The sequence below is a fragment of the Meleagris gallopavo genome, chromosome 13, assembly GCF_000146605.3.
Source record: "Meleagris gallopavo isolate NT-WF06-2002-E0010 breed Aviagen turkey brand Nicholas breeding stock chromosome 13, Turkey_5.1, whole genome shotgun sequence".
Taxonomy (NCBI): domain Eukaryota; kingdom Metazoa; phylum Chordata; class Aves; order Galliformes; family Phasianidae; genus Meleagris; species Meleagris gallopavo.
In genome coordinates, this window is record NC_015023.2 from 12,432,457 (window position 1) to 12,448,592 (window position 16,136).

The following is a 16,136-nucleotide window of genomic DNA, read 5'->3' on the forward strand; positions in this document are numbered from 1 at the left end:
TTTGATCTTTGTTAATGGGCTTTAACTATAATCTGAATTTTATAATGGAAAGGTTGTGATTAAAGTAAATTGAATAAGTACCTCTATTTCAATATCGAGATAAGGAATAGGATTGGTCTCTCCCTGATTCAAAAGGCACTGATTTGCTTCTTGTGTAAGTAAACCAAAAGTACAAAGGTAGACACGTGGCAACTACATTATTGTTATAAAAGAAGCTTAATTAACTAGCAATGTGAGCTGTACAAATGTTCAACTATTTATACAGCCAGAAAGTAAGCACTGCCCTCTTCTCACTTCTTTCCTTCAATGCAGACTATTCCATTAAGCGGCTTCAGTAACACGCTGAAAATCTCACACTACAGAAAACCATGTGTTCTTCATGCAGACAGCACAGTCTGCCCGAAGTTATGTTGGTCTGGAAAATATGTGTGTGTGAGTTATAATGTGTCTGGTAAGCCCAACATCAGAGATAGTTGGGCAGTCTCTCCAAAATCTAGGAGGGCTCGTAGTTCTATAGGCCCACTAAAGGCAGCAGCTCCCTTTCTAATCTCTTTCTATTGTTCTGCAGAAGAGTTTTGAGCCAAAACCAAAAAGCAAACATGGAAATATGAATAGGAAACAGCCTCAGATTCATCATAAGGATATGCAATTTTTTGCTGACGAAGAACTTCAGCTCTTAGGGGAATTGAACTGAACTTCTGATAGTTGAACTGAACTTCTTTCTTGTTCAAAATAGATGAGAAGAATAAGGAGAAGTGGAAAAGGTTTCTATGCTCTCTAGAACATGGACTTCTATAACTTCCTCCATGCTCTCCCATCAAACACATCTTTGCAAAGGGAGAAGGAACACTGTGAAACAATGAAATTAGAGAAGTCACCTAATCCACATCTACTTCCTCCAACAGTTACACATTATAACTGTAAATAAATACTTGGATATTAATCCATTTCACTGTAAAAAGAGGAAAATTGAACAGTTAGCAGTTCTGATTTTTTTTTTATCACTTGTTTCCATCAGTGCTTTCCAAATGGAGACAAAGGTATACTGTCCTGGTGATTTCTCAAGGTAAAGATAAGTCGGCAGACACAGGGTAAGGATGAGAAGAGCAATATAGGTGTATAACAGGAGTCTGAGCAGTCACCTGTAGCAGAAATAGTGTTTTCAATACAATGAGTGTGGATGTTTATAAATGATCAATTAGACTTAGGAATGGATGTTAAAACATTTTGGGAACAACAGTGATTTAGCAGGAAAAAAAAAAATCGGATTTTAGGGTAACCTCCTATAAAATTGCATAATATATGATTGTGCAAAGAGTCTTTTTATCCTTCACGTTCAATGGAGCCTGTGATTTCCTCTGCAATCACATGCTTTATATTGAAATAATTCTTTTCCTAGAGGATTTTAAAATTAGCAACATTGAACTCAGTTAAGTACCTTATCTTGAAAGAAATGCATGAAGTTAAAAATCCCCCTTCTTCTTAATTATTCCTGCCATACTTTCGCAGAGACTTCAAGGAGCTGATAGCCAGGTAGAATCAGGTCACATATGGGAGAATTTATAATAGTGTCTATTTGTAAAAAGGTGTTTAATTCAAAGGTGTGCTGCTCAGTTCGCTCTGGAACTGTTTATACCTAAAGAAAAAAAAACTCGTTGTTCAGCAGTGATATTTTGTGAGCTAATAGAATAGCCTAGGTTAAATTTGACAAAATGGAAAGGAACTGATGACACTCCATTTGTCTATCACTCCCCACAAGACAAATTCAGAAGAGTGGGTAGAGCTTTCTTCTGTTTTTCTCTCTGCCAAGTGGGGCAGGCACCCCTACAAACAGCTTCGATTTTCCCTGCAATGCTGAAGGTGATATTTCAGTTTCATTTTGCCTTTGGTGAGCCTGGCTGCTTGAACTATCTTCACACAGAGCAAACAGGTGAGCTATGCTTTTCTTACTCTAACATCAAATTAGCGAAAGAGTTAAAGGAATGTGCAAGAATTATTGTCTATGTGTTAGGGATTAAAGATCAACTGTTATAAGTTGTCGATCTATAAGCCAGCAGCCTTTAGCTCGAGTTGCACTTTAACCTCATCCTTCTATGTAACAGGAAAGAGCTGTTCTTAGCCCAGAGAGGAGGGAACCGCTACGCCTGCAGGAACAGCTGGGTAGAGAACACAGGAACTGTTTGGTTACGTGAGCAATGGAGACAATATTTAGCAGAAACAAAGTAGAACATCCAGAGCCCATAAAAGCTGAGGTGCAAGGTAAGTGAATGACAAACTCTTGTGTTCTCAAATATATAAAACATTGGAACACTTGCTCACTCAAAGCAATGCAGAAAAGGGAAACAGAAAGTGAGAAACGTCAGTGAGTTTTGTTTAAAGGACTGAGCTCAGACCTTGTTTGTGCCTCTGACTGTGGGATTTTCTCATTTAATGGGTATTTCTACATGCTTTTTCAGAAAGTCTGTCTGAACAGGATTCACAGAAGTTGGTGGTGAGGGACAAAATCTAAGGATTTAATCTGGTGGCACTCCCTCCCCCATGGTTCCGTACAGACTTTTGTTTTCTCCTCTCCGTAACCCTTCACTACCCTCTCTAGGGTACTTTTACTAGAAGGCATTCTAGAAAAAAATGCAGAGTATATTCCAGTGAGATAGCCTGAAGTGGCTTTCTAGATATGAAGACTTGATCAATTTAGCCTCTTTTCTGCTTTTTTTACCTTGAAGAAGAGGAACTTAAAGAGATTTTTGCTACAGCTAAAGGAGAGGTTTGTTGTTGAGTACCTCTTTCTAGTACATATGCGTATAGTGGGCATCTAACACCAGTTTTAAAGTCAGTTCCCAGGTAGGTCATATCAGGTACATAATTACATGGCTATGTTGTTGTTGTTCAGCTTGGTGGCTGAATTGAAAAAGATTTTGTTTCAACATGTTTTGTTTTAATTGGAGGTGATTTTATGCCTTTCAAATGTTTGTCACTCAAAATAAAAGCTTACTACTGAAACATACAAATTTGTTTGCAAGCAACAACTTTTACTGCAACTTATCTGTGTTATGGAATGGTTTATTTGAACAAAAACTGAACAATTGAGTAAATTAAATTAACATATTACTTCAGTGGTAATTGTCATTCAGTATTTACCAGTAATGAAAATTAAAGAGGACTCTGACCTCTTTACATGTTTAGCAATCCCTGAGTTCTGCCCATGAGACCCCTGTTACTCAGTATGTGTGCTGTAAATATGACCCCTTAACGCCAACGTCAGACATAAAACTGTTGTTGTCCTAAAGACTGTACAGCCACATGAACATCCGATCCTCCATGGCTGTGACAGCTCATACTCTTCCAAATATTTGGAGATTTTGCTGTCATTTTCATGTCCTTATGTAGTACAGAAAAGCGTTATTATTTTCACTGTAGATAAAAGCACAAGGCGAAAAAGAGATGCAGTCCAGATTTGTAAAGCTGTTTAAGCACTTAAAAACGCTGACTGATACCTATTGTGGTTTGCAGATATTCTTAATTTCCACTTAAATGAACTTTCATCTGAAAACTTCAAAATATGTCCATTTTCTCTACGACTTTTATACTGCAACTGTATCAGAAATTACACTGAATTACACCAGAAGATTCAGAAGCTGCACCAAGTCTACAGTGCCTTAAACAAAAGACTACCTTTCTTTTTTCCTGATTATCCTTGTCCTGGAATTCCTCGAGCATCTTTCTTCTCAATTAGGGAATATATCTCTCTATTAGACATCTGCATAAAGAGATGCATGCCTATTTATAGATGGATAGATAGATAATATCTAGAGACATCTAAATATATAGATAAAAAAAATTAACTTTGAGACTTCAATTGATGTAATGAAGACCAGTACAAGTCACATATCCTATGAAATATGTTGATTTCTGAGAAGCTCTAGCTTTTCCTGGCATGAGTAAAAGGGATTAAACACATCTCTTTAAAAACTGAGTGCAGAGAAGAAAAGGCCCAACTCTATTTACTTCCTGGCTTTAAGCAATTTCCAGCAGTCTTTTGCTCAAGTGATAATGTCATATCACAATATTTATGCAGAATATTACTAGCAACATTTTTTAGCAGGTTAGGCTTTAGTTATCCGAAAGTGAAACATAATTATTTGCTACTACAAATGTGGACTTGCATTCACAATCCATCCCTCTATGAAGCCTATGCCCCTAGTAAAATTGTCCTGCAGCATGCTCCTTTCCTAACGGACTGAATACTGGAATGCTCCTTTTGTTCTCAGGTCAGTTGCCCACTTGGTTGCAAGGAGTACTTCTCCGAAATGGCCCAGGGATGCATACAATAGGGGACACTAAATACAACCACTGGTTCGATGGCTTGGCTCTGCTGCACAGCTTCACATTTAAAAATGGTAAGTTATTGCACATCAGATCACAGAAAGATAAAAAAACCAAACGTTGGTGTTGCCAATTCTGTTCCGAGTTTGATCAGCTTTAAAATGTTCCAGGTGTCTGGTTATAACCCTGCAAAAAACCAGCCATGTAAGCGCTGTGTGCTGGTGAGTCTGTCACAGCCAGCAGTCAGAGCAGGTGAGCTCTTCCTTATAACCTCTTTGTGAGAGAGGGCTGTGCACACATCAGTGAGGAGAGCCTGTGTTTCTGATTCTGGCACTGCTCTGGTTTGTGTGTGTTAGGTGCCCAGACACAACACTGAGCTCAAGAGAGGCAGCTGCTTGATGCCAGGATCACAGATATAGCTCTGTCCTCCAGCTACACCCCTTCCCTGCTGACATAAAAGGAGACAGAGAAGAAACTGTTGTGATAGTTCAGTGGGGCAGTCCTATCTCTGGAACAATTACATGTTTTAAGACCAACTTCATAAGGTCATGCAAGCAAAACCACAGTTCTTTGGCTGTGACAACTGAGGCTAAAAGTTGTTTCAGCCACTCAGTGTGAGCAAGGGCCAATTTCTGTCTCTTGTCTGCAGAATGGAGTGTCTGAAATTATAACACACTTATGGCAAAGTGTCTCACAAGCATACACTCACACCTCAATCTCCATAACAGCAGCTGAGGTATCTCTCCAGGGCTGTTCTCCAAGGCAGATTATATTGTCCTTCTTTCTGAAGTGCCAAAGTTCAGCGCTGTCAGGCTTGCAGCCAGCTCTGAGCAGGTCACTGCAGGGCAGCATTTGCTTTCCACACGCACCAAGAGGGCCATTTTTCATAAACATTGAAATGAAAGCATTTTCTGTTGCTTCAGCATTTTTCAGTGTGAGGCAGGATGTTTTACATCTATTCTTCCCACAAAAAGTACAGTTCTGAGATCACCCCTGTCATTCTCCATTCCTTTTTAGTTTTCATTTCTGTAACTGGAGGCATTTGGTGCAGCTGCAGGGTCTCCTAACCTGTCCAAGTCTACATCACCAACAAAATAACATATAAAGTAATGAGCAGTGTATTTTAAATTGCTAGTTGTTTTACTTCCCTGATGCAAACAGAGCTCAGCTAGCTCAAGTATATCAGTCCATTAGATCAGTTAGTGCAGAAGTTGGTTCCTTCAAGCAGTGTGCTACTCTGACATAAACAGCAAATTGTAAGTTTTGCCAATACTAGAGATTTACCACCACCCACACATTGCTGCATAATTAATCATTTTTACACTGATTCCTTTGGTTTACTGGAAGAGTTAATCCAAATCCATTTCTTTATTCACCCTAGTCCCCAGTATTGTCCAAACTTGATGGTAATTGAGGAAGATAATGAAATTGTTGCTGATCTCAGCAGCCACAAGAACAATCCTTGGTTCCTCTAGACACCTAGACAGCTGAGATTGCCTTCCATAGCAGGGTTTTAGACAGCCTGATCCATTGCAAACTTTTCTTTGCTAAATGACATCTGCTTAACAGATTCTTTCTCTATTTTTGTACCAGTTTTCTAAAAAACTTAGCATGAAATGTGATTGAAGTCCATTTGACCTTTGTCAGGTGAAGTTTACTACAGAAGTAAGTACCTCCGAAGTGACACGTACAACTGCAATATAGAAACAAACCGAATCGTGGTGTCTGAGTTTGGAACCATGGCTTATCCAGATCCATGCAAAAACATATTTGCCAAGTAAGCAATGCTTTTCCCAACAGAGTGCTGCTATCTCTCTCTCCAGCACGGCTGTCTTTTCTGTTTACTCTTGACACGTATACAAATATGAATTTTGTTTTGTAAATTTACAATTTCCACATAGTGCTAAGGTCAGGAGTGATACCTGGTATTGTAAGCTCTGTAGGTTAGTCTAAGGCAAACATTTTAATTCCACTTTGTCAGTAGTGTTGTCTGTTTTATTCACCAGTGCAAGTAGATTTTGTTGTAGTTTCGAACAGGCGAGTACTTTCTTTTCTTTCTAATATGACATTTCCCTCCCCTCAGGGCATTCTCATACTTATCTCACACCATTCCTGAGTTCACGGACAACTGCTTGATCAACATTATGAAGAGTGGGGATGATTATTATGCTACCAGTGAGACTAACTTCATCAGAAAAATTGATCCACAGACTCTGGAGACACTAGAAAAGGTATAAATGTCTGTGTGTCGTTCTGGTTCCCTGCCTGCCAAGGAAGACAGTTTCAGACTGACTCAGACGAATCTGTTAAATCTGCAGTACACAAAATTGGAAAGACATGTATTTCCTCCTATTTCCAGGCTAGCAGAGTAGACTTTTTTGAAATTCTGGTAAAGTGAAATGATGAAGATACTTGTTCACGTAAGAACTCAGGAGTCCAAAAGAAAATCCCAAGCAGTTTAGGGAAAAGTGGGGCTTTGGGCAATTGTACAGCTGTACACAGTGTAGTGAGGCTTCAGGCATAATTCCACATATCGTGCTTATGGCGTGATTATTTTGGATGATTTCCATTATAATGCATCTGTAGTTCTCAAGCGATTTACATAATTAACAGATTGGTAGGTCATTTCTATGATGACTTTTCAAGTGTCTTATGCAAGCTATTACTTAATTGTTAAAAAGCAAATGTGGACATACTGAATATTGAGTTTTTCCTATCATATACTATGATTTGAGTATTAAATTGAATAGAAATAATTTTGTTCCAGAAAATTGTTAGACTCATTGCCCTGTTAAATAACTGCTCTCAGAATGAAATGGGCATTTTCAGAGTAATGCCTTTAGCCAACCACCCTGCTGTATTATGTGGCTGCAACGGAGAGATGAATTCAGATTCTGTAGTTTGTTTAGCCTCAAAATAGGAAAAGATTTGAGAACCTGAATGAGTTATGTGACTTAAATGATGAATTTTCAAGACCTCTGGCGGGCAGCAGTATAAGACTACCAGTGCAGAAGGGCGGGTGGATTTGTGCCGTTAGCTATGATCGATTTTAATGTACTTACACATCTCTAAATTCTCCTACTGTATCATCTTCTAGGTAGACTACAGCAAATACGTAGCTGTAAACTTGGCAACTTCTCACCCACACTATGACAGTGCTGGAAATATTCTCAACATGGGTACTTCAATTGTTGATAAAGGGAGAACGAAATATCTTCTCTTTAAGATCCCCTCCTCTGTACCAGGTAAGATATGGCTTTTAGCAGTATTTCTTAGAAACTTGTCAACATTTTCTTTTCTTCTAAGGTTAAGGGGAGAAATCACAAAATTTTATAAATGTAATTTTACTTTTTCTTATTTCTGTTCAGAGAAAGAAAAGAAGAAATCTTGTTTTAAACACACAGAAGTAGTATGCTCCATCCCTTCTCGCTCCCTGCTCCAACCAAGTTACTACCACAGCTTTGGAATCACAGAGAATTATATTGTGTTCATAGAACAGCCATTCAAGCTGGATATTGTCAAACTGGCAACTGCCTACATCCGAGGTGTGAACTGGGCTTCCTGCCTTGCCTTTCATAAGGAGGATAAGGTATTCTGTCTAATGCTGAGCAGTGGAGTCAGCCAGGCCAGTAACCTGTTGTTACTGTTGCTGCTCTGTTTTTTGTCAAGTTCATTAATGTCAGTAGTAACACTTTCTGTAAGAGCTCTTACTATCATGTTGCACTTTTTTCAAACTAATGTTCTATTTTTTAAATATTATCTCCCATCTCCAGAAATTTCATGAATAAATACTGATGCTGAAGTGACAGTTTGGCATAGTTAAAATGTTGTGTGCCAGAAGACAAAATAAAACTGCTCTAGCATCCCAGGCACGTACAGCTGCTCTTGCTCCATACAAAATGCTGTACAGTGTGGATGAAATCTGTTCTAGATCCATTTCATCAGATGAAGTAGAGACAGATTGGTGGAAAAGCCTGAATCCAACAAAAGGACAGTCTCTTCACTGAGGCAATTAAGGGGAAAAAAAATCTGTTTCTGAGGACCTGATTTCCACATTTTGTGACCCTCAAAATGAGGAGAGTGCTGGAGTAGAGGACACCGACAGAGAGGACAACAGAGACTCTATGCTAGGGCAGAGTTATTTAAATTAAAAATAGGCCAGGGGATTTTCCAGGTTTACTGGAAAACTTCTACCTTCAGCTTGGCCCAAACAGCAATGTGCAACAGTGAAATGAGTTTGGAGCACTTCCACACTCATTTTCTACTGCATTTTTTTGGTCTCAAGATTGGAACCTCTGATCTCCTAGCAGCAAATCCCGAATTTGTAATATGCTTCAGTAGAAACAAGAAGTGGTTTAGAATGTAGATGGCTATCTTAGAAAAATAATTTCCTATGTAACTGTTTGATCATTATTGGCTTTACGTAATGTTTGTTGTCTTTCAGACGTGGTTTCACTTTGTAGACAGAAAGACAAAAAAAGAAGTATCCACCAAGTTTTACACTGATGCTATGGTGCTTTATCACCACATGAATGCTTATGAAGAAGACGGCCACATTGTTTTTGATATCGTTGCCTACAAAGACAATAGCTTGTATGATATGTTTTACTTAAAAAACCTGAACAAAGACTTTGAAGAGAACAGCAAGCTTACCTCCATCCCAGCCTGCAAGCGGTTTGTTGTGCCTCTGCAGTATGACAAGGTAGGAAGAAAAGGGCTTTTTAAACTGCTCTTTGTTCAGTAATGTAAAATGCATCAATTAGAAAAGTAGGTGGATGAGCAGTTGCCAGCCCTTTTGTGCAAATTACTAGTTCTTTAAAAATAACGTATTCACAAAGTGTTCAGGAGTTTTGTTTTTTGTATGTGTTGTGAGAAATGGCAATGGGGAGTTGGACATGCTGTTACATGGATTGAGGTTCTGATGCCATCATTTATGGAAATTTATGAAGGGTTGCTGAGCATATGTCATTTCCTTAACAGTGCAATTATTTGTAAGATGCTGTAAAATATGAGCAGATATATCAACTTGATGTTGGTTAGAAAGGTATTCATGAGATTTTGCACAATCTGATTTTTTCACTGTACTCGAAGCCTATATAAAATATATTCACACTCCCCACTGTTGCAATAGCTTTATTAAAATGAGACGATTTCAGTTAAGTGCAAGATTTACTAGCATGAGGAATGATCTTATCTTTCAATATAATTTAAAACATCATTTTACATCATTGTTTGCAACAAAGATTATATACTGGCCAGCAACTTGGGCAAGTTTCTGCTTGATTCCTTTGGAACGGATAATACTTTTTCCTCCTACATCCCAGAATCTTGCTGGCTTTTCATGTCTCAAAAACTTAAGTAGCAAGGGCAAAGGATGTGTTGGATCTCAACTATCCTACCTATGCTGCAGTGTTAAACATTCAGCTGTAGTATATTAAAAACAAGAATGCACCTTAACTTTGGTGATTTTTAGTGTGAAGTTTATGCCTAATATTTTAAAGCCTATCTCGTTAATTAAATACACAAAATGTATCATCTATTTATTGTGCTTCTGGAACACAGCCATCTCTCTCTAAACCTTTCTAAATGCTCAGTGTGATTCAAAGTAGTTATACACAATGATATATTCAAGCCCTCTGTGTATAATCAGATTTCCAAGGAGAAGGTCAGAATCTAATGTTACAGGATAAATGGAGGAACTTCATGAACCTGGAATATCTGTCTTATCCCAAATTTGTCTGTGTTAATATCAAACCTGATGAAAGTTCTAAATTAGAAACACATTACATTTTCAGCATACCTCTCTTTCAGGATGCAGAATTAGGTTCTAATTTAGTCAAACTTCCAACTTCCGCAACTGCTGTAAAAGAAAAAGATGGCAGCATCTATTGCCAACCTGAAATATTATGTGAAGGTAAGAAATATTTGTTATACAGATCTCAAATGCATTCTCTTACACACCTACATTTAGTTGTATTCTAACCATGCCTAGCAGCTGCTCATGTATGTCAGACCTTTATGAAGCTGAAAGTAACAAAAGCTTTAATTAATATGTTTTGCATAATATGGACAATACCTTTCCCTTCCTTATTTCCCTCCTTGGAGTCCATCCATTAATATAAGACCCTGAACTTGCACAGGAATGATTCAGAGGCAGTATTTAGAAGCTGAGTTGTTAAGTTAGGGAATAAGTGAATTGTTGTGACTTAAAATGGTACCCGAGTTCTAGAAACATTTATATTTAGAAAGTTCTAAATACCACTGTGTCAAAGACAGAGAGCTTCACTTTGCAAGTGATAGAACTCTGCATGCTTACTGGAGATCTGCACAGCTTTTTAAAAGGATTGCAAAAGATCTCCTAGGTCAGGTAAATTCTGGTTCCCAAACAGCATCCCACAGAAAGGTGAGCATCCTAGCAGTCTGAGGAAGGGGTTGCTGTCACCTGGATACATATTTATCAGGAATTAAATCTTTTAAATATCTGCAGTTATATCAGTTTTATATTGCTCTAGGGTACCAAGCCTGATCTTACAGCTATTAATGTGGCTTGCAAATCTACCTATTGTGAGGTATAAATTTGGTAACTTCAGTTATGCGCTGTATTTTATGAGTTTTACCTCTGAGAGTGGATACTTAATTTTTATGAGGGGGTTATAACAGGAATTTGTAAAGGGTATGGAAGTGCTTAAAGAGAAAGTAATTTCTTAGAATGTTACCCTCCAATTATATCTCAGAAGCTCACATGTAATGTGTTTATGAAACAAATGAAATGATACTAATGATTTCCATGGATTCCCAAGACTGAAAAATTATCATTTTTGAACGAACTGCCTTGGCTTAATCGGGCTCTGTTGATACCCATCATTGGCTTTTTAGAAATTCAAACATATAAAATCTGCTTTAAATGCTGTCAAAATTTTTTTCACAGAGTAACATTAATTGGCCTATGTAAATGTATGCTTAGAATTATATTTCTTTTCTTGTTCCTAAGTCTTGGGCTTTTATGTACCTAGGGATAGAGCTGCCTCGTGTCAACTATGACTACAATGGCAAAAAATACAAATATGTCTATGCAGCAGAAGTCCAGTGGAGTCCAGTTCCTACAAAGGTATCACTTCCATTTACAAAGTCGGGAACAGTACATATATAACACAAATCAAATGTAAGCAGTTATAAGTAGATCATGCTTCAGTCTGGCCCAAAATACAGTGTCATCTGCAGACATCAATCCAAATTGAAAGGGGAGGGTTCTGAGGCCAGAACTGAAACTGATAAAGCTTCTAAATGACAACACTGCAGCTGTGTACTGTGATAATAAACTTTAGCACTTGAAAGTACTGAGATTAAAAGTTGGGCATGTGTGTTAGCTGACTTGTATAATTGAAACAGCCCCACCAGGCCAAACTATGGAAAAAGTACATCCTTGTTTTGCTGGTTGAAGGTACGGAACTTTGTTACCAGCTGTTCAAAACATGTAGCTCCATGAAGAGCAAACAAATGCTTTCTTAGGTGTGTGACTTGAGATTGGATGCTGTAATATTCAACAGAGAATCAGTTTCTATTAAAACTTTTCCCATTTGTGAGTCATCCACATGCAAAGCAATAGGAAATGGCTGAATTCTCATAAGGGTAAGCTCAAGTTGTATAATTTCCCTTATGAAGTATTGATAAAGTCAATCTTCTTTATCCATTTTTTTTATTTCCAGTCTTCTGAATACAGCAGTTACAGAGACCCTCACTTTTCTGCTCAATTTGATTGAACTTCTGTCATGTGCCAAAACCTACAAAGGAGAGAGTAGCAGAAAGGAAGAGCATTAGGCAGACACATATCTGTAATAATTACGTTTGGGTTTTTTTTTCCCTTAGGAAACTCAGCTAAAACAAGAAGTTATTAAAATAATATATAATTTTTCAGAAAGCTTTTTCCTTTGCTAGAGAACTAGTTTTGTTTAACAGGATAGCAAATGCATCCTTTGTATATGTGTGATGGCAGCTTCTTGGGAGACAGCCTTGAATTACCAACAGATTAAGATGAAAAGTACTGCTAGTGAAGGAGTATTGCACACACAGACTCACACCTCATAATTACTGTACTGAGAGCAAATTGAGATCACTCTTGCCTCTATATAATTACCATCACTGATTACAAAATAAAGCTGGATTTCTTCACAATGCAAGAAAATTTATTGCAGAACATTTGACAGTAGTTCAAGCAAATAAGCATGTTTGTGATTTCCAGTGCAGATAATTTCTGCCTGACTTAAAACATAATCTGACCACAATTTATATTTATATTGCTGCTTATTCACATCAGGTTTTCTTTAATGAGTGCAGTCACAGCAACAACCGTGTGCGATCCTTAGGTCAGTGAAACTGCTGTCATCTTGGATATAGGGGAAAATTCTTCCTCCAGTGCTTGAATACTTTCATTTTTGTTTGAGGTTATTTTTCTGAGTGAACAGTGAAGGGGAAAAGAATAAAACTGCATGTGTAGAAAAAACACTTATGTGGAAGTGTGTCCCCAGTGGAAGGTGGTTTGGCAGGCACTTGAGCCATTAATGAGATGAAAAGCTGTACCCTGTTCCTTTGGTTAATGCCAGTGTCTGTATGGAATTCTTGCCCTATTGGTTTAACCTTTACATCACTATTAATAGCCCTCATTCTGGCATACGTACCCCAGTTAACAATAGAAGGCCTTGAGGAATATTGAGGTCACAACAAAAGGAAAATAATTCACAGGATTAGAAATTGGAAGGTTTAAGTCCTGTTTCCTGCTTTACAACAGAACTGCAGTCATTTGGGGCAAGTCACATCAAAGTGCTGTGCCATGCACTCTTCTCTGTATGAGGAGGATGTTATTTACCCATGATGCAGGGTAAGCAAATCTTACCACCTATTAGTATTTGTCAAATACTTCAAGCCCAACAAGGGAAGATACAATTGCAGCATAATGAAGTGGTATCTATGCCTTTTTTAACACTACTAAAACAGTCTCTATAAAATTAAGGAACGTCTTATGACTATGCAGCTACCAAATGTGACTCCTAGGTTTAACATTTTCCAGGCATTTCCTTTTTGTGATACCATGTGCCTCATTGCTCCTTCCCTTTCAGCACCGGTCCCACACAGCAATCCGTTCACGTTGCACCTTTGGGATCAACCACTGTCACTGAAACACTTTTCTTTTCTGATCACAACTTAGATTGCAAAACTGAACGTCCAAACAAAGGAAATGCTGCACTGGGGAGAAGAGCACTGCTGGCCCTCAGAGCCCATCTTCGTTCCCAGCCCCGGCGCAAGAGAAGAGGATGAAGGTAAAATAGCAACAACATTTGGAAAGCTGGGTTTTGCATTACGTCTTAAAAGTTTCATTGTTGTCAGTCAGAACAAGGAAGGTAGGCCGATCTGCAGATCAATTAGAATTATTGCCAACCATTTTACTCCTGCAGACTAACGACAAATCAATGACAGAGCAAAAGGAGCTTGCATAAAGTCCCACACTATTCATAAACAGTAAAATTCATGCTTAGGACTTTCCAGATTGCCACTGGGAACTAGATTTATCAAATGAAGAAGCTGGAGCTGTGGAAGTCAGTGTTGTTACAAATGAGAAAACAAAGTGGCATTTCAAGTCTCCCTGTAATCTGGATCCGGTTCTGTTCTGAGGCGGCTCCTTGCAAAGACAAATGATAAATAGCTGAAAGGATGTGTCCCAAGCTTCACTACTCAGTTGCCCAACAAGACTGTCAGGGACACAGTTCAGTGTTTGCTTGCTGCAGGCAGGCCAGGTAAAGGAACAGAAGAAAACCATTCAATAGTTCTTCAGCTCCCCCAGTCAGACTTCATCTAATAAGCTCTTTCAGTTTGTGTCCTCAGATTCCTAGCAAACAAGACTCATTTCCTGACAGTGTTATATTTTCAGCTTGGTGTAGCCAGTAGTACTTCTAATTCTCCACTTGTATGTCACAGGTGTTGTTTTGACCTGTGTTGTGGTGTCTGAGCCAAACAAAGCACCCTTCCTACTCATCTTGGATGCTAAAACATTCAAAGAATTGGGCCGAGCCACTGTTAATGTGGAAATGCATCTGGACCTGCATGGAATGTTTATACCACAGAATGATTTGGAGGCTGAGATGGAGTAAAGCACTATTTATCCCATTACACAAATTGAGACAGCTTTCTACTGAGCATGGGATAATATCCTTTTTATTATTCAAGAACAACCATATTATGACACAAAATGACTATATATAATCTCTTAAATAATAGATATAATCCTTTTAAGACACAGCAGTGACTTTTACTACAGGTAATGATATGCACAACTGGCACATAACTATTCCAAAAGAAGAGTAATTGGTACTTTAAAAGAGCTAATGTTGTATATAACTATGGTAGAGGGAACAGGAGAGAAAGTTAATGAGAATATTTAAGTAGAATATAGATTTCTGAGCAAATGAAGTACAGTATTTATAGTGTGATGCATGGCATGAGTCACATAGGTCTGCAGCTCATGTATCTTTCAAAGATCGTTTCAAGATTGCAGCTTGTGAAGCAAGTTTTCTCCAGCCAGAAAACCTCATTTTAAACCATCTGCTACTGGTAATTAATACCAATGCATTTTCTTGGTGCTTGATTTGCACTTAAACCAAAGTTAAGTATTACATTCAGGTGCTACAACTTTATAATTTAAAACTTAAACAAACAAGCAAACAAAACTTGCTTTGCTAATAATCCCATGGTGTACTTTTCCTTTTTATGATGACAAAACCAAGTACATATGGTTTCATGTAGCATTCGCTTATACTTCAGTCCTATTCTATCCTAATGTTGTAAGCAATTTGTATTTAAATCAGTTTTCCTTGAGAATATCTGACATAACATTTCATATAATTAGATGAGTATGTTGTCTAAAGATGAATAGAAATGTATCTTTTATTAATATTAATTGTGTTACTAATACAATGCATATGAATGAGAGCAATATATTTTTAGGATAACTCAGATATACGTTCAACAGTTTCTTTAGGTGAAAGTTTATTTACTGATAGAAGTTGAATCATTAATGAGGGAGAAAACTGGGTATCCATCCATCCATCCATCCATCCATCCATCCATCCATCCATCCATCCATGTTAGGTGTTCACTTGGTCTGTATGTGTCACCACACTATTTGGGTATCTCTCACTTTCACACACCTGTTCTCGGTGTTTCTGCTACTCACTGTGTTTTGCAGGAAGGAACCAAAATGAGATCACCGTCATCTATTGCCCCATCACATGAGAACAGCTGGGCTTTGGTGTCTTGTTCAAGGTTGCATAAGATGTGTGCAGCAGAGCAGCAATAGAACCAACACCATCCACAGTTCTTGCTTGCTCTGTTATGACTCCCTTTGCTGTCTTTATAGTTTGCATGTATAAAGAATACACTGCCTAATTTTAGTGTTAAAACATCTCTGGGGTCAGATCTAGAGCTTAAGTAAGCAGTTTGAGGTTTTCAAATGTTTATATGTTCCCTAAAATGGAAATAAACACCTCCGTAATATGTGTATGCAGAAATAGCGATCATCAGTGTTTTCAAGGCATGTTACCACCACCCTATATGAGAATTTTATAATCTAAAGAAGAAATTGAATTCTGTTTTTGTATGTAACATAGAAGTAGTACTGAAATGGCAGACTGACCTTTGGTGTTGGGAAAGTAGAAAGGCTGCTCCAAAAGCAATGCCTCCTATATTATTATGTTGGCCCACAACATCAGAGGCGGATGCTGGTGGTACGACAGTAGAAGCTGAAGCTTCCCATCAATATTCCA

The 16,136-nt window shown here is 38.1% G+C and overlaps 1 protein-coding gene across 2 annotated transcripts; it reads left to right on the forward strand.

Moving 5' to 3' along the window:
- The first annotated feature begins 1,915 nt into the window (after window positions 1-1,915).
- Window positions 1,916-15,881, forward strand: BCO1 (beta-carotene oxygenase 1). 2 transcript variants are annotated; one of them, XM_010718063.3, is made up of 12 exons: window positions 1,916-1,930; window positions 2,103-2,259; window positions 4,269-4,397; window positions 5,971-6,100; window positions 6,407-6,554; window positions 7,421-7,568; window positions 7,692-7,912; window positions 8,768-9,025; window positions 10,135-10,237; window positions 11,337-11,431; window positions 13,526-13,637; window positions 14,293-15,881. In XM_010718063.3, the coding sequence occupies exons 2-12, from the start codon at window positions 2,196-2,198 to the stop codon at window positions 14,463-14,465; spliced, it is 1,581 nt and encodes a 526-aa protein (XP_010716365.1). In that variant the 5' UTR covers window positions 1,916-1,930; window positions 2,103-2,195; the 3' UTR covers window positions 14,466-15,881. The 2 variants fall into 2 exon arrangements, with proteins under 2 accessions (XP_010716365.1, XP_031411316.1); XM_031555456.1 differs by lacking the exon at window positions 1,916-1,930 and having other exon boundaries at window positions 2,070-2,259.
- The last annotated feature ends 255 nt before the right edge of the window (window positions 15,882-16,136 follow it).